The 18,975-nt window shown below is 47.6% G+C and overlaps 1 protein-coding gene across 5 annotated transcripts in view; it reads left to right on the forward strand.

The window, feature by feature from the left end:
* MAMLD1 (mastermind like domain containing 1) overlaps nucleotides 1–18,975 on the forward strand; it is a 134,831-nt gene that overhangs the window by 61,789 nt on the left and 54,067 nt on the right. For 4 of the 5 annotated variants that reach the window (XM_019667896.1, XM_019667897.1, XM_019667895.1 and 1 more), the window contains exon 2: nucleotides 2,732–2,890. The exons of the other annotated variant lie outside the window; for it this stretch is intronic. In XM_019667896.1, coding sequence (XP_019523441.1) covers nucleotides 2,795–2,890 — 96 coding nt within the window. In that variant the 5' untranslated portion in view covers nucleotides 2,732–2,794. The remainder of the gene's footprint in view (nucleotides 1–2,731; nucleotides 2,891–18,975) is intronic. 5 annotated transcript variants of the gene reach the window in all.

Consider the following 18,975-nt stretch of genomic DNA (forward strand, 5'->3'; position numbering starts at 1 on the left):
TTTGACTATCCTCATTTTGTTGGATTGTTTTTCTTTTTGATATTCCGATGGGGCATTTTCTGATACCTCATCTTCCTAATTGCTGATTTGATCCTCTTCTTCATCTAATCTGCTGATTCTGTCTACTGTATTATTCATTTCAGTTGTATTCTTCATTTCTGACTGGTACTTTTTTTAATGTTTTCTATCTCTATTTTTATGTTTCCTATCTCTTTGTTGAAGTTCTCCCTGAGATCATTGAGCATCCTTATAACCAGTGTTTTGAACTCTGTATGTGGTAGATTGCTTATCTCCATTTTATTTAGTTCTTTTTCTGGAGTTTTGTTCTGTTCTTTCATTTGGGACACGTTTATCTCCTCATCTTGGCTGCCTCTCTTTGTTTCTGTGTTTTCGGTGGACCTTCTACATCTCTTGGGCTTGGTAGAGTGGCTTTATGTAGTAGGTGTCTTGGGGAGCCCAGAGGCGCACTCTCCCTGGTCGCCTGTGCTTGGTGCGCCAGGGGTGTCCCTTTTGTGGGTTATGTGTGCTCTCCTGTTGCAGTTGAGCCTTGGTGGCTCTTTGCAAGGCAATAGGAGGGGTTGGCCCTCAGGCTGATTGATTGTGAGAGGACTGGCGGTGACTACAGTGGAGAAGCTATTGTGCAGGGGCTGACCCTACAGGGCAGGATTCACTTTAGCAGGGCTCTGGGGCCTGCTGAGCTTGCCCTTTAGGTGTGTAATTTGAGGAGGTGGTTAGGTTGTGCTCTGGTTTAGTGTGAAGGGTGTCACTGGGTGTGTTGGTTCCGAGGCCTCTTGGGAAGGCCTCTGGTGCAGACCAATATCAGTTTCTGCCTGTGTCCTGCCCAGGGCCACTTGATATGAGCTGCAATGTTATCTGCAGATGGTTGCCACTTATGCTGGGCTTGGAGATCCTGGGGAAAGGCTAAGCTTGAACTGGTATCAGCTGCTGCTAGAGCTGCACTTTGGGATTGGTGAAGAAAAGCAAGAGTTATTGGATACACTGAGGCCATATGCTGCTTGACTGGGTTTGTGAATCTTTGAGAGATTTTAGGAATGTCTGCAGCATGACTCAAGACAGGCCGTTAGTATTTGGGTGGGGCAGGAATCTCAGGGAATCACCAAGGCAGAGCAAAGAATGGTGTTAGGTAGATTGATGGAAACTCAGATATGGTGGCTGCCTGTGCGTGCAGGCCAGGGGTGATGGCTCAACAGAGGAACAATGGCTTCTGCCACCACTTCTGTCTGGGAGAAAGCTGCCCCTCCAGCCCTCACTCTGAAACCAGAGAACTCAGTTTCTCCCCCTATGTCCCTGGTGCCTTTCGAACTGCAGCCCCAGTGCTAGAGCTCAGAGCAAATGAGTCTGTCAGCAAGTACACCCAGGTGTAGGCCCTTTCAGAGGACTATCTGGGATTGTAGCAGCTCTCTGTCTCACTCAGCCAGAGTCTCTACTGGTTTTAGCAGCCAGAATGTATGCGGACAGCTCTTCTCAGCACTGGAGTCCTAGGCTGGAGAGTCTGGTGTGAGGCTGGGACCCCTCAGGGGCCACCTCTATAGCTGAAATATCCCTCCAGATTTTTAACCACCACACGTGGATGTGGGACCAGCCTGTTTCGCATCTCCCTCCCTTCTACTAGTCTCGAGGTGGCTTCTTCTGTATATCCTTAGTTATAGGACTTCTCTTCAGCTAGACTTCAGGCAATTCTCAATGATGGTTGTTCTGTAGTTTAGTTGTAATATTGACGTGGTCTGAAAGGAGGTGAGCACAGCATTTATCTACCCCATCACCTTGACTAGAAGCCCAGGGTCTTCTTAGGTTTGTTTTATATATAATGTCCAGAGGTTTTAGTTGTACTCAGTAGGAAAGTGGAAAACGTAATTCTCCATTTTTCGAGAAGCAGAAGTCTGGACATTGAAATTTTAGAGCCTGATTGTATACTGCCAAGGCGACTTATGGGAAGGGGAGCTTCCCTTATATATGAATGCCTCAGTAGAGTTCTTATTTCATGTCTGCATGATGAAAAACAATGAAGTGAAACAAAGCAAAATGGAAAAAAACCAACCCAGCTTTACCTGAGTTTGCACATGTCTGCTCATCTGTCATGGACGGCTCACATCGGGGTGGCCATGATCACATCCTTCTTGGTTAAGCTTTTATAAACCAGTGCACTGGGGTTTCATGAGCCCCTTCCAACATCCATTGCTTCCTTCCATTGACTGTCAGGTTTTGAACTGTTAGCTCACTTGGCTGGGTGCTAACAGGCAGGAGTGGGAGCTGCTCCTTCTATGGGCCATAAAGCTTACTCTAGTAGAGCTGAAGGAACTGGCCGTAAGCCATCACCTAACCTAACCACCATGGTTTTATATAAGAAAGCTATGTCGAGAACAGAAGAGCCTTTACCCAGGTCTCACTACATACCACACAAAGCAAAGCCAGACTTAGAATCCTGCCTTTAAGCCTGATGTGATTTTAGTTACATCGGGCACTTTCTCCACCCATCCCTCAGCTCTCCAGTGAACTTTGCTTAGCCCCATGGCTAGAGACTGTCATCTCAGAAGTTTCTCTCATCTTGGGGGAGGGAGGAGCTTAATGAGGGTGGTAGATGGGGAGAGAGACAGGAAAAAGAATGTGGCCCACTCTGCCCAAATATGTCCTCAGAGTAAAGTTTGTGATTCACGCGGTCAATGGTCTCATCTTCGAATCTGAAAGACAGTGTACTTTTTGTCTCCCTAAGCCCTTTGTCTAGGTCGTTTGGGAGGCGCCTTGGAGAGTCAAGAATAAAATTGCAGGTCAAACAATGGATGACTGGAAAAATCGGATTGTAATCAAGAGCATGCTTCCCCATTTCGGCATGGTGGGAAATCGTCAGGAGCCCAGAAAGCTCCAGGAATCGGTCAGACAATGGGCTATTGGAGGGAGGGGGGGGCTGTTGAATGCTTCTAATCTTAAACCTGAATGTAAGATGTATTATTGAAATTCTGTGTGCAAACTTGATGGCAGGGAACCAACCCAAAAGGAACTGGAATCTGACCTAGAAAAGATACAGGAGATGAGCTGATTTTGCCCTTTGTGAGTTTCTGAAAGAGCAAGATACACAATCCAAGGCTCCATCTGGGTTCCCAGTGCAGTGATCTCTGCACTGCACTCCTTCAACTAGAAAGAGGGGAGGGGTGAGAGGGAAGCAAAGCCTGCCTTTTCTCTTCATAGAAACCAGGAATGTGGGAATGACAGGCATTAGATGTATTGCATTAGCTTTGTAGTACCACTGAGGACATGAAGCCAGTGAGTAGGGCACAGAAAGAGATTCCCATTCAACTCTCTGGCCCTTGTGTCCTTTTAAAAACTCATTTGACAAATTTCTGCTTCCCTCCCTTGCATCTCAGACATTATCCATGTGTCTGAAACTCAGGGTTAGGGATACCAGTAGTAGTTCTAGGAGCCAGGATTACTGAAGGGGTCATGAGAGCCATTGGTTAGTTTAACTGGACAACAAAAGCCTGCAACATCACCAGTCTACCAAGATTAGTTCTGTTGGTAGGAGTTGCTGCAAACACAATGGCTGTTATCTCAGTTTACTAGGTCCGCAGACCTAATCTCCGAATTAATAGAGCAGAGAGGAAATGGCTCTTATAGAGCTGTGGGTCTGCTTCCTTCCTGTTCAAACAACTGGGAGCTCAGGGCTCTGAGTTAATGCCATTTTACATAACTATAGGGCCTGCTTTTCCAATTCCAAGAGCAATCTACTTTCAGTGATTCAGCTTTCTATTTAGTCTAGGATTGATTCTCTTATGTGCACAGGGGTGGTGGGAGGTTGTTGAAGCCTGGCTTCTCTTTTTTTTCCTCATGTCTTCTGCCAACAACGTATTGAGAATGTTATGGTATCAAGTTGAGTATAGAGACATTTACAAAACTTTGTATACTGGAGTTCCAGCGCTCACAAAGATGGCAATCAGGTGGGATGGCAGAGGTGGAGCAATTACTTGGCCAGCAGCCTGTTCTGCAAATTGCGAGCCCTTCAGTTAGGCATCATCTAGAAGGCAATCTTTAACCTCTGTCCCAATTACTGTTTTATGTCTTGCTTTTCTTTTATGGTCAGCAACTGAGTCAGTGAAGGAAAACCTCTTGGTAATGCATCCAGAGCCCATGATCAGTTTCGGTATGACTTTCAGCTTCTCCTTTGTGTCATACTTGTTTCCATTCCTAGGAGAAAAGAGTTAGGTGGGTTGTAGTTGCAGAGGTCCTCTTCCCCTTCTCCTCAGGGGCCCCACCAATACCTGTTTAAAAAGTGTGACTAGTAAATAACTGCTTTGGTTTTGATCAGTATAGACCTCAGTGCTAGAAGGGTTTTACTTAGATGGGTCCTTTGAGTGGCCATCTGTGCCCTTACTCTGAAGAAGTTACTATTGCTCATGCCAATTCCAGGCTTGGCTTTTCTTTGCGGATGACCTTTAGAGCCCTTTTTAAGCCTTGCCCAAAATGGACCTTTATAGCTTTAGAGTTATACGTTGGACTTGATCAAAATCAGCCCTTCTCCCTCCTCTGTGGCACACCTTGTTCTCCGTCCTTGGCTCTGAGTGACCTGTTTCTGAAACTCGAAGCTGTCCTAGAAGACCCAGGATTTGCCCCAGTTGAGGGGATCCAAAAATATGCCTCAGGCTCCAAAAGAAACTCACTCAAATGAGTCCTTTCCATAGTAAAAACCACATTTGTGTTCTTGAAAGGTGCATATGGTCTCTGAGGGGGACGACAGGGAGGGTGCTCACTCCTTTGTCCGGGTCCTACAGTAGGTATGCGTGGAACCTGGGTAAGCCAGAGGCTGCTGCTATCATCAGCCAGAATCCAGGGCAGTTCTTGGTTTGAGCACAGTGAATGTGCATGGCTGGTCAATCCCTCAGGAAGATACCTGGTGCTAACCTGGAGCTCTGCTGCACTTGCTGGAGATCTTAGCAGCCCTGGTGTTTGCCAACTGAGGGACAGAGATGGGCAGATTAAAAGCAGAATGGCCTGTCAGTTCATCATGAAACCTGCTGTCCAAACAAGTTATTTCGGGGCCCAGGATGTGAGCAGCAGCAGGAGATCCTTTACAGGAGCTGGGCTTGCCCTTCCGGGGTGTGGCCTTAAGTGGATCTCAGCTGTTTCTGTTGCTTGCTCTTTCTCTGATGCTTCCTAATGTCCAGGGATGACAACCTGCACCCCAGTCCCAGGGAACTGTGTGCATGTGGAAGAACATCCCTTGCACCACTCTCCCCCATCCTGCAAGCATCCTCAACATGGAGATCTGATTCAGATACTCAGCTTACCTGGTTCTCTTGTCCTTTCCTAAAAAACAAGCTAACAAAGAAACAAACAAACAAACACAAAAACATGTTTCAAGTCAAGGTCTGTTAATAAGATTCTGTCAGTCCCAAAGGAGAGTTTTTGTAAATAGCCCTGGATTTCCATGTGAATAATTGATACATCCCTTGCAGGAAAATATCCATTTGATGTGATGATTGTTCTTGGCCTAAGACCAGGGTTCCAGACACCTAGATTCTAGTCTTGCTTCTGCACCTAACTACCTGTGGGGCTTTGTCCATCCTTTGCCCTCCCCAAGGACAAAGGTCAAATAAACCAGGAGTAAGAATAACCACCTTTAATTGAGCATTCAGTAGCTCCAGGCACTTGCTAAATATTTGGTGGGCATTATCTCCTGTAATCCTTAGAATAACCTTGAGATGAAGAGGCTATCTCCAGGAAACTGAGGCTAAGAGAGATGAAGCAATTTGGCCAAACTAACTGAGCTAAGAAGTAGCAGAGCTCAGAGCCTGCTGTTGTCACCACTGTACTCTGCTGCCTCCTAGATCTAAAGGACATTGAAAATCACAAAGCGCTGAACACATATCAGGCAGGAGTAGTCATCACAAGAAATCTCAGCAATGCAAGTAACCTTTGCAGCAATTTTTTATTCATTCAGCAGCATGATTGCTTAATGACTCTTGTGATTGGGAGAAAGGAGGAATTTTACCTTTTAAATATTTGTGCATCCTCTCAAGGTTAATAAGGCACCCACGCTGCAGTTAGTCTATGGAGTTTTAACAGGAGGCAAAAGGCAGAACTTTCAGTTCTTCCCTTTAAAGTTAAGATCGCCATTCCCCTCCCAGATCGGTGGGTCTATTGATTACTAGACAGAGAATGTCTAAAGCATGAGCACTCCAGATGGGAGTGCTCCAGAGCCTGCATGGAATGGGAATTCAGTGTGTACACCACATGTCGTCTCTGTTTCAGGTGACACCCCACTGCAAGTTGCAAAGATTCCCCAGCTCTGAGCAGTCACCTATTCTGTTCACAAGGCAGTGCCAGACAAAATGGGGGCATTGAGGGCATTAGACAGACAGTTGGAGAAGGAAGGAAACACTGTGCTCGTTGCTTATTTCCGTGTCTCGTCATTTCATGACAATAAGCGGCTCACTCTATAGGTTACAGTGAGTCGACATACCTGGTATTCCTTCTGAGCCTCCTAACCATTCTCTCTCTTGATGGATGAGGACACGAAGGTCCGAGAAATCCAGTGACCTGCTGAAAGATGCCCATCAAGAAGGTGGGAAGCAACATCAAGGGTCCCCATTTGGGTGATCCCTAGTGCAGCCTGTTTGTACCCACAGCACGATCGAAACCAACTCCTCCTCCCTTCTTCTTCTCACCTCTAAATGCAAGTGGGGCTAAGGAAGGGGAAGAGAGGAGGCCTGAGTGTAACAGGGAATGTGGAGACTTGGATGGCTACAAAAATGCTGGCATCATTTTAGCTGGCCCTCGTCTTTAAACTGGTGACCTTAGAAATACCCAGCAGGAGGAGGTTTGTTCACCTCCTGCTGGGCATGTGATTGGATGTAGTGTCTGTACACATGCCCAGGGTGGCAACTTGCGCTTTTTGAGAACTTCAGCAAGTCCCTTTCCTCTTGAGGCCCCATTTCGGGGGTCCTTCCTGTGTGCCCAGCCCTGGCCGAGGCCCTGGGCTACAGTAGTTCACAGTCAAGGAGCAAATGCCTTCCAGGTTTCCTCCACGGGGAACAGCTCTGTCCTGTTCTGTGGTTCTACTTGTCCCACTCTGGAACCGGCAGGAGAGGCTAGTTGATGGCCCTCTCATGTGAGCGATTTTGTATGTATTAGCTCATCTACTCCTGTGACATTGGGGATTAATGTTCCCACTTCATCAGTGAGGTGACTGAGGCTCGGAGAGGATATGGGCTTTCCTGGTGTTACACAGTCAGTAGGCGGGACAGTCAGACTGCAAACCTAGGCGCCCTGACTCCGAAGCCCTTCTCTCTCCGCTGCTTCCCATTCTCAGCCTAGGAGCTCAGGTAATTGGGCCTTCTGAAGGCCAGCACGACTCTTGGGGACAAAACAGAGCCCCAGAGACAGCTCACAGAGAAAGAGTGGAAACATCTTTACTTCATCCTGATGGCTCCCTGGAACCTTCTGGCCAGGATCATCCACTGTCCAGCCTGTGAGCAGCAAGCCAGGCTGATTAAAATCCCCACAGGGAGGTCGGGACAGCCAGCTGGGACCTGGGCTGAGCTGTCTAAACAGCCTTCTTGGAAGCCCAGAGAAGAAGCCCAGTATCTCCTGCTCCGTGCAGACTGTGGGCATGTTGCTGGTGCAGGCCTGGCCCCAGGAAAGGGGAGCTCTGTGTGTGGCCCCCTTTCCAGGAACCAGGTGGCCCAGGGACCAGCTCATTGGGGAGGCAGCTGTCCCTGACACTGAGATCTTCCATGAGTCTCGGTTTCAGTCCCCACACCGTAAAACAGGGTTAATGATCTGCCCTCGGCCCACTTCAGGGTTTCTGGAGATGAAGAACAAGATGTAGCTGTGAACATGGTAAAAACCACACAGGGTGTAACTTCTGTTAACACTTAACTCGTATTGTTTTAATGATGAGAGTTTGGCACTGGCTCAGAAGGGCTGTGGGAAACGTGTGTCCTTGGAGCTCAGGTAGAAACACACAGGACCCCTGAGGATAGCTCGCTCTCATCAACAGCCCACTGCACTGAGGAGAGCTGGGTCAAGGCCTGCACTGCGTATGCGCCTTTCTATTTTGGGGATCCTCCCCATGGAGCACGCAGCTGTTCGCTCCCTTCGCTCTCTCCTTGTCCTCCTGCAGTAAGGGTCCTTTCCTGCTATAGACACCCAAGCGGGCAGGCCGCCAGGCAGAGGCCTTGCCTTCACACGGGTCTCTTCTGCCAGGGCTGAGGACTGCTTGGCTTTCACCACACCGCTGGGCTGTGCATCTGGATCCTGCCTGTGTAGTCCAGTTCAGCAAACTGGTGACCTGAAAATTGCAGTCTGTTTGAAGGCGAGAATGCTGGGAGGGGGAGTTCCGTTTGGCAGCTGGCTTCTGCTGGCTTCTGGGAGCTTGGCACTGCCTATTTCTGGACTTCCAGGAGCCCACGCTGGCCTTGTCTGCATTCCTGCCTGGCTCCTACCCCCACTCCCTTGACATCAGGCCCAAGGTGACAGGTGTCTGGAGCTTGAGCTGCCCGGGGAGGAGAGTGGACACTGTTGGACCCCAGGTTGGGGCTGCAGAGAGACTAACTGAGCTGAGGCTCAGGCACCCCCCCCCACCTGTTCGAGAGTGAGTGCAAACTGGGGGGCCAGCCCTGGGGATGCAGGCTGGCGACCCAAAACTCTGGGCTGGCCTGTGACAGCTGAGGCCTCTTGCTTTTGCTGAAAATCCCCAACTGGAAAGCTCAGTGTGACTGCTTCCAGACAGATATTTGGGTTGTAAGCTGCCCCTGGGGTGCCAAGTTCCATGATCTTGGGGTCGGGGAAAGCATGTGCTTCTAAGTTTTGGGCTACAGAATTTGATTTCTGTCGTCAACATAGAATGATTTGTCCAAATCCTCCCTTCTCCCCTTTAGCCTTTCCTTCTCCTCCCCTTCCTTCCTGTCTTTCCTTCTCCTCCTCATTTCCTGTCTCCCCTCTCACCAGATCTCCAAACCCCCAAAGTACCAAAGTTAGAAAGGCAAGCAGGAGCCACAGGCCAGTGGACCTGACCCCTGGGGCCCCAGACCCAAGGCCCAGGCGTGGCTGCTGCTGTTTCTACTGTCTAACCCCCGCCCCTCCTCACAGACTTGCCTTTGTCTGCCTCCCTCCAATGCTGTGGGGTTCAGTCACTCTCCTGACTCCCCACCCAGAGCTGCTTCTCCATTCAGTTGCTTCCTAAGGCTGCCAGCTGGCAAAGCTGGTCTTGTGACCGTGCTATCTCCTGTTCTTATGCCCCTCCACCCATAGCTCAGTACCTGGCACATAGTAAAGACTCAATAAGCAGTGGCTGCTGTTCCTCTTGGCCAGAAATCATCCCGGCCACCCTTTTTGTTGAACCCAAAAGGCCAAGAACACACAAAGGAGAAGGGGCATGTCCAAGGTCATTGGGCCAGTTAGTAAATTCATTATAGTTTCAGAAGAGTGGTTGTCTCTTGGCCTTGTGCTAGAAATAGGAAGAGAACAAGATAATTTGCAGGAAACCTTTTGCTCCAATGGTTAATTCAAATCTGCAGATGCCAGCTGAGCCCTGTCATGAGGATAGGTGCTCTGGGGGTATAGAGATGAGGAGGAAAACAGCCTTGGCCTTCAGAGAGCTACACCGAGGAGACAGGAAATGCATAGACCTAACGTGTTGGCCTTGAGGTTGACCAGAGCACCTGGGCTGGGAATGGAAGGGGTAGAGGGTGAGGCCATATTACCATAGAGACCTTTGAAGGCCTGAGGGAGGAAGGTGTGCTTTAATCTGCTGGACAACATGAGAAATGTTCAAGAGTTTAGAAAGGCTGTGCAAGCAAGGCAGGTGGGCATCTGGAGGAGGTGGGGTCCTCACCTTTCATTGGAACCTGTGGAGCACCCACCAACAGATGCTCAATAATAGCAACTGTCATTAGTGAATGTGAAACTTGGCATTTGGGAATATTGCATACCTTGCCCAGTTCAGAAATGGTCACCTAACTTGTACGATGGTCAAAATCTCGAAGCTTTTCAATTCCAAAAATGTTGCCTACTGTTCTCTTGTGAACAGCAGGCCTGTGTGTCCCCCTACAGTGTGAAGAAGGCAATTTGGAAATAACTATTTCCCTTGGGGAAGAGGCTTAGCTCGTGCTCTAGATCAGGGGTTGGCAAACTCCACCCCATGAGCTAAATCTGGTCTGCTGCCTGTTTGTGTAAATAAAGTTTTATTAGCACACAGCCGTACTCAGTTGTTAAAATGTATTGTATACTACAGAGTTGCAACAGAGGCCACATCGCTTGCAAAGCCTAAGATATGTACTATTTGGGCCTTCACAGGAAAAGTTTGCCATCTCCTAATCTAGGTCGCTGGGCTTTCGTTCATTCTGTCCAGGGCCATAATTTCCCCTAGTAAATGGGTACTCCCCTCTGTACTGCTTGAGGGAAAATCACAGCTCTTCATGCGTTCTGCTTCCTTTTTTCTGGCAAAGCTGGCCTGACCCCTGCTCTGGATCCTATCACTTCTCCAGAGCCCTTGCCTTGGTAGCTTGTTGGCCTTGTCCTTCCTGCAATATCCAATTCTCCCTCTCCCATCAGCATCCAGAGAGAACTTTTACGAGCAGATCGAGCCAATCACTTCTCTGCTTAACCCTGCTCCCAAGGGCTTCCTACTGCCAACAACCTACAACTCACGGCCTCCCTATGGCCAGCAAAGCCCTCTTCAAGCTCACGGTTGCTTCCTGGACTTGCTGTGCACCAAACCCACTGGCCACCTGCCCTTCTCTGGAGCATGCCAAGAGCTTTCCCCCAGGGCCTTCTTACTTTTGCCCTCTTGCCTGGAGCATTCTGTTCCTAGTCTGTCGCCTGGCCTGCATTAAGATGTCAACTTAAATGTCTCCTCTTCAAAAGAGCCACCTGGACACTCTGTCCCATCACTGTTTCTTGAGTCCTTTGAAGAATACTGCTTGTACTTGATTGTTATTGTTATTTGCTTACTGTTTGTCCCACCAGAATTCCAGCTGCTTCTCAGTCTGGCTCACCGCTTCCATCCCTGGTACATGCTCATTCTGGGGGATTTCTGTTCTGGACCTCCTAGGCAGCCATGCTTTGTACAGTTAGAAGCCTTCATCACTCTAGTGGACAGAAGCCCAGTGCCATTCTCTGGCTGCCTCTTTTTCTAGAATAAGCTTCAGGCACTGAAGTTTTCTAGTGTTAAGGCTGCCTGTGTGACGCTGTTAGAAAACCTGAACATTTTCTTGTGTCTTTTCCCCCTTCAAGCCAATCTTTTGGAGTTTAGAACAATGAAATTGACCAAAACAATATACCTCCAGGAAGCCAGCCCCCAATCACCAACACGTGACATCTGCATTCCGAATATATGGCTTCAAAGAGCTAAGTGTGTAGTAGCTAACTGCTGTCCATCCTATTTTCTTAAGCCACATGACAGCTAAGGAACTTAGAAATGCCTTGCCCTTTCCTGTAGTTAAATCTGACATGAAATTACTTTATTGGCAGCATTTTAACAAACAAAAATCTCTTGTTTTCACTAGTAATTCAGCTTCAATTTCCAGGTGAGAAAAAGATAATTATGAGTGATTGCAAGGAGATAGTTTTCAGGTTTCTTTTCATACCACATGCAGAACAAGTCGTCTTCGTCTGGTCCAGCCACTGGGCTTCTTACAGAGAGGTATAGAAAGAAAGAAGTATCCTATAGAAATACTCCCTGATCATCAGCAGCACCACCATAATCTCCACCATCGACACCCCCCCCTCACACACACACACACACACACACACACACACACACACAGAGGCAGGGGAAATTTTTCAGGTTGTGTAACACATTCCATGACGCAATCACAGACACTTTCCATATATAGTGAAAGAAAGAAATATTTTTAGATTGTCATTATTTTCAAGATGTAACCTACTCCTGTTGCTATGTGTTTGGGGGCTGTGGAATATCAGCACGTGTTTGTGGCCAAAATTAAATTAGGATTCATTACAAGAAAGGCCAATATTCCCAAGTGCACACTTTAAAAAAAAAAAAGATAAGTTGGATGACAGAGCTTTCACTTCATAAAAGGATTTACTGAGGATTTCCTTTCAATGGCAAATTCTTGTTGCATTTTATTACTATTTGGTTTACAAAAGTTAGCCTTGCACACAGCTGTTCAGGAGTGCAGCCAATGAATAAAGGCAGATCTGTCTTGAATGGCAAATGCTGCTGAGTAAACCATGTTAAAGGCTATTTTAGGACCACCAAGAATGTGTTTGCATTTTCAAGAGTAGAAAGAGAGAATATTTATTTGGTATGGATTTCATGCCAGGCAGTATGCTTGCTCGCTTTACATTTCTAAGCTCATGTGATCTTTGTAGCCAATTTGTGAAATGGGCCTCACTCTCCTCATTTTCGTTGCACAGCGTTGTGAATGTACTAAATGCCACGGAATTGTATACTTAAAAAAGGTTAATTTCATGCTCTGTGAATTGTACCTCAATTTAAAAAAAGAAGACCTAAATCATTTCACGTGTATGCAAATATTAAATCGTCACATTGTATACTTTTTGAAAATCACATTGTACAACCTAAATATGTATAATTTTTGTCAATCATACCTCAATTAAGGTGTAAAAAAAGAGGATTTAGACCAGGGGGAGGGTCTCTGGACTGACCTTATGCCATGTCCCCTCCCAGCCTCTGCTTCCATGGCATCAGAGCTGAAATAGCCAGACTCTAAAACCTAACTGGGATGGGTTTGTCTGCAGACAGTTAGTAGATTTTAGAGCCAGAAGTTGGCACTCAGCAGCTAAAATGTGCTTATTCCGTAAGCGCGACGTCCAGATTGCACTGGGCTAACCAGGCGTCTCTGGATTCTTCTCCCACCTACACAGTTGTCAGGTTTCTCATGCAAACAAATTCCTGCCACGGTCTAAAGCCTTTCACCATTTTATTTAGCCCACTATTGGGGCACAGGCAGATAGATGCAAAGTCACAAGACTTTAAGACTCATCCTTCAGAACTTCCAAGGCCTGGTACCTAATTTTGTGCTTTTCACCTTACACTCTCTTTCATAAAGATGCTCCCCCCCAAAAAAATTGTATAAAGTTCAGTTCCCATAAATCAGAAATCTGCACCTGGGTAGAAGGGAGAAATGACTGAGTAATCAGCAAGCGTTTTTCTCTATGCCCCATTTAAACCACTCAAGTTGATGTCCTAGTGATGGGGAGGAGCGCCTCCCAGGAAGTCAGGACGCTCATCTCCGTCCTGACCTTGCCATTGCAATCCGATGGGGTCTTGCTCTGAGGTAAGATGCTGCTGCTGTGTTCACCCAGTCACAAGCAGCAGTCTTAAAGATTTTCTGGATGGAAAGCTGTGGCTACCACATTTGGTGCATGATTCCCATACAGATCAAACCATGCCCTCTTCACATGGAGAAATCCAGGTCTGCTCAGTGGCTCTGGAGACCTCCAACCTCAGGTCTGTGGCAATAAACCTCAGGTCTGCCGCCACTTTCCCCTTTTCTGCATGATTTTGGGTTCATCAGCTTAATTCAGGTGAAACACAGATGTCACTTGTTAACTTGTGTCCTGCTCAGACAGGGCCCTCTGGACTAGGAGAGCCCTTGCCTTTGACCTTCAGCTTCTATTCCAGCCCCCAGGCAGCACCTGCTTCATCTATAGGCCAGCCTTACCAAATCCCTCCAGCCATTTGAAACAAACTCCATCTTTCTCTTCTCCCCCAACTCATCATCTTCCCACGCTACATGGGAATATGTTTGGAGGTGACTGGCTCAGGGTTTCTTCCTGTGAAAAGAGGTCAACCGGGGTATCAGAGATGCTGATACATGGGGACATCTCTTTCTGGCTCGGGGACTCAACAGCCCTAACATGAGGGGGAGAGACCAACCTCTAGAGTCCTGGCATTCTGACAGCCCAGTAGTGTCAGGTTAGTGCTCCAGAAGGGCTTGTTCGATGACAGAATACCTCAAGTCTTCTCAGGGGATGATACATTATGAATTATGAGCTCATTAGATCCATGTGCATCTATAGGTTTGGGGCCATTCTTAGAGTTGCCAGTCCTTCCAACTTGTGTGTCTACGTTACAGAAAGGGAGAACACAGTTCTAGAAAATTCCCCCACCCAAGTCAGCTCATTTCTGCATTTGTTGAGGCTACCACTCAGATAACTCTGCTTGAAACTTGTTGAAGCAACAAGTCTTTGGGGTGGCTGAGTGCCATAGACAGTGTGGGGAAACAGAGAGTGGTGGGTGGTAGCGAGCAGGAGGAGGTGGAATTATATAAAGGCAGCACTGCTGGCTGTCCATCAGGACTAGGCCATTCACCTCCCACTAGCCCCACCTGATGCCCCCCCCATCCTAGTGGATTTGTCCTTATTTGTTAAAGGGCAAGCCAAGGTCCATACGGAGGGAAATAGGGCAGTTTGGGGACCCAGAGCCTAGAGAACAACATCAGTAACAATGACTGCTCCCAGTGTTCATGCTTCAATGATGATGTGAAGCACGTAGGGCAGGCTGACATCCATTTTACAGAAGGATAAATTGAGGCTCCGAGAGAGGGAGTGACACTGCAAATGGAGGAGCTAGGACTTAAATGCTAGTTTTCTGATTCTACTCCAGTGCTCCTTCCTCCACCCCACTTGGCCTCTGCCTGCATTGGGTGCTGAGCATGCAGTCTGCTGTCTCAAGGCAAGCCAGAGACACCAAGAAATAACCTATCTGTAGGTCAAGATTCTTGCTCCAAACCACCTGTTAGCAGAGATTTGTTCGTAAGACAAACTGACTCTTCTTAAAGCCAATCAGCCTACAGGGTTTCCTCCCATTCCCAGCTACCCTGGATTCTCCAGTGCCTCAAGCCTTGCAATTCTAGAAACACTGAAAGTCCTGTTTGTTCTATAGACAGGTCAGTTTCAGTTTGTGGGGACATTTCTTCTGAAAAACAAACATGCGAATGACGCATATGCCCAAATATAGGCATTCCTGCTATACACACGGATACTTATCTGATCTTGTGTGTGTGTGTGTGTGTGTGTGTGTGTGTGTGTGTATATATATATATATATATATCTATGCATGCTCGTTCTCTCTCTCTCTCTCTCTCTCTCTCTCCCCCCCCCCCCCTCCCTCCCTCCCTCCCTCCCTCCTATCCTTTCTCTCTTCCTGCAAACCTAATCCTGAAGCATCAGTGTCTTATCTTTTCTGGGACTATCTCCACCCTGTGCCGTGATGTCTTTATTTCTTCAGAGCAAGTCTATTGGGGAACCACCCTTGTCTCAGAGGGTTTGAAATCCAATCTAGTTGGCCAACATCGGTTTCTTGGAAACTCATAAGGGGAACGTGAAACAGTATGGAAGAGAGCTGTTGATGGAGTACTTGTGAGAGACTTGTCAAAAAGGGGGAAGTCTCTGGAGGGAAAATGAGTCTCCACGATGTGATCTCTGCTGGATACCTTGTAGAATGTAGTCTCCTACAATCTTATCTAGTAAAAACTATGCATATGCTGGCCTTTCATTGGTGTCCATGTTAAACCTCCAGCTAGAGTGTCCAAAAGTAAGTATGTAAGTGTTTGGGAAGATTTTATATATATATATATATATATGTATATATATATATATATATATATATATAAATGTTCTTTATTCTCCTTATGCCCATTTTATGGATCTGGACTGTACTCTTATAATATAGACCTTTTCCAAAAAATGTTTGCCCTTTTTGCCATTCTGGACTAAAAGTGTAGAAAAGGGGAAAATTGCCATATGATATTGTTCAGAGAGAACCAGGAGTAATACTGACTTCAGAGCTGAACTTGATCCCTATCAGAAGGGTTACCTTTGTTTTCTCATTATTTAGGGGATGGGAAGCCATCACGTTCTTTTAAATGCATTTTAATGAATGTCTATAAGGTCGTGGGGATCACATTGGTGGCTTTGTCTGCCTGATTATGAAATGGGAGTCCTTAGGCATTTGTGAATGGAGATAAAGTCCTTTTCTAAAAGATGCCGCGGCACCGGCCCTCCCCTCCCCGTGCCCCCTACACACACCAAAGGCAGGACCTGTGAGGGCTCAGACTGGGAGTTGGTACATCTAAGGTCTGTTGTTGCCATTATACCCTAACTAGCTGTGGGACCACAAGCAAATTATATCCCATTCTGTTTTGTGTAAAAGGAGGAAGTTGAGATGTCACTTTAGAAATCTTGCCAGTGTCCACTGATTCACTTACTGTAAAATTAAAAAAAATCTCACCATGAGTGTGCAGGATCATGGCTTGAAGGAAGTAGGGGCTGGGTGGTAGCTGGGACCAATAACTTGCTGTCGTGGAGTCCACAGAGACTAGAAAACGGCACATGCGTGAAGCTGGAAGTTTCATTTAGAAGGGTCTGCAAGCTTGGTTGGGGACCTACTGCCCCCAAAGGCAAGTTGAGAAGGGAGGTCATTCCAGAGTAGCAAGCTATGTGCTGCCTTTCATCTAAAAAGGTTGGCCATGGGAGTCAGTCAACACCCAGTGCAGGCAGGCAAAACTCAGCCCAGTACCCACTGGCCTAGGTGACCCGGCGAAGCTGCCAGTTGCGCTGGGCATGGGGGAAAGCCCAGCTGGCTTCTCACAGTTGAGATAAGTAACAAATCATGGGACTGCACAAGAAAGGGCGCTGAGGCGAGTCTGTATCTAGGGGCAAAGCTAACTGGATAACAGATCTCCACGCCTCACCAGTGCGTGGTGAAAGCAGATGCATTTAGAGCAAGGCTGTGCAGTTCCGTGTAAACACAGTCACCTTCTCTGGTCTTGTTTAGGCTTCATTGGGGTTCTGGCCAGTCAGCCAGGATGCTGCAGGCTAACTGTTGAACGTGCTCACCATACCATCCGAACTGCAGAGCTGCACGGCCTCTAACAAAGCGGGGTCTCCTTTAAGTCCATTGAAAAAGGAAAGCTCAGAAGAGGCTCCCGTGTGGCCCCTCTGCTAAAACTGTAGCCTCAGCCAGCACCCCCTTGGGCCCCCAGGGACAGCAAGGCCAGCCTTCCTCCTGATTAGGCATGCTCCCAAAGCATTTAATGAGGTGAGCACCTGCGGCAGTCCAGCTGCAGACTTGCCACAGCAAGGGTGGCACCTGCTCCAGCAAATCGGACCCCGTGCAGTGGGACTGCCCTGAACACCCCACAAAGGTATTCTGTGGTTCACTTTGTCATGGAGCAGCTGGTTGGCTTCCAGAATTGGAATTGGAACTGAGTAGGGGACATTGGCTTAAATGCACGTGATTTCACCTAAAAAGTTGTGTACAAACACGCGCTCATTTCGGAGAGCTAGAGACTCCTACCCCTGTCCTTTGCCAGTGGTTCCTAATATTACCTTTAGCATACAGGGGTCCTGCTTTCCCCACCTCCTGCCACCTTAGTCCCACCAGGTTAATGGCAGACCAACAATTAAAATGAAATCTCCTGAAGGTCACAGAATCTGCCAGGCATTGCAGGCTGCTGCAACTCACAGCCCCTGCCCTCCCTTTATTCCCTTCCTTCCTAGCCTTCAGCCCCATCCTTCCCCTGCCTGGTTCTGCATAGACTTCCCTGTCCTTAAGCCTGTCTTGCAGCCCAAGACATCACACACAGCACATTGGGCCCAACCACTGCCAGTGCGGACTCCCTGCAGGGGATCTTATGGAAAATCCACACTGATTTATTCCTTATTGATCCCTTTCTTACATTTCTATTTTGAATATACTGGATTTCTTTGAACTCCTTGGGAGAATGTAGAAGAGACCAAATTTTAATTTGGGACCCAGCGACTTGTTTGTGGGCTGCCCCATAGTTGATTGAATGAATGGCCAGGAAAACATGTGGCCTGGTCATTTCAAAAGAAAAGGCAAAGAAGTAGGCAAGTCCCCTCACTCAGAGTGATGGAGCCCCTTCTATGGGGACAAGGCAGTCAGTGTCCTGCCACTGGTAGATTAAGGCAGTGGGTCAGGAGGCAGCTGAGTGGTCATGGAGGGGCCCTGCATATGCCCTCCAGCTGAGCAGCTCTGGGCAAGCCCTGTCCCCTTCCTACGTCTAAGGGTCCCTGTCATTAACCGCATAGGGTTGGACACCCAGGGTCCTTCCAAATCTGCCCTTTGTAATCTCAGCTACCAGTTGTGAGGATCTACTACGTGCCACAGAATCTGCCTCATTCCACTTAAGAGTCAGAGCAGCATCACGAGATGAGAACCAAAATGATACACATTTTGCCAGTGAAGAAACTGGAGCTCAGAGAGGTTAAGTGACACAAGGTCAAGACTTAGTTGTGTCTGCCTCAGGACCAGGGCCCTATGCCACACTGCCACCATCCATGTTCTGGGCCGATGGTTCTCAACCTGGCTGTCCACGTAGAATCAGCCAGAGAGCTTTGAAAAAAAACTCGGATGCCTGGGCCCCACTCCAGAGGAGATCAAAGCAATTCATTTGTGTGGAGACAGCCTGGGAATCTGGGGGTTTCTAAGTGATTCTGTTGTGCAGCAAGGCCTGAGATGTGCGGCCCTGGGGGATCTCTTTTGACATTCAGTCTGCCATGAGAGTCATGACGATTATTGTGCTAGCAGGTGACCCCTAGGTATGTGTTGACACCCCCCTCCCCGCAATGTGCCAAACATGAGAGGACATCAGAGGATCAGCAGCAGGATGTCCCAGTAAGACTTCCAAAGCTGAAAGGGGGATTCTTAACATGAAAAAAATGCTTCAGGAGAAATCTACAGAGGGTGCCAAAAAAATGTATACACAAGGAAAAAACTATTAAAATTGTAATAATATATACTGATAACAAAAGAGAAATACAAGTTACATTTGACTTCTGCAATGACAAGAGGTGCTCAAACTGGTTCCCATCAACATCCAGACACTTCTGATTGTGGCGAACTACTGCTTGAGCCATGGTGACCAAAGTGTCCACTTGTATACATTTTTTGGCACCCCCAGTATCTGTTTGACTCTTGGCATTTAGGTGATTCCAAGCCCCTCTTTA

Source organism: Hipposideros armiger, unplaced genomic scaffold, assembly GCF_001890085.2.
Source record: "Hipposideros armiger isolate ML-2016 unplaced genomic scaffold, ASM189008v1 scaffold_509, whole genome shotgun sequence".
NCBI classification, from domain to species: domain Eukaryota; kingdom Metazoa; phylum Chordata; class Mammalia; order Chiroptera; family Hipposideridae; genus Hipposideros; species Hipposideros armiger.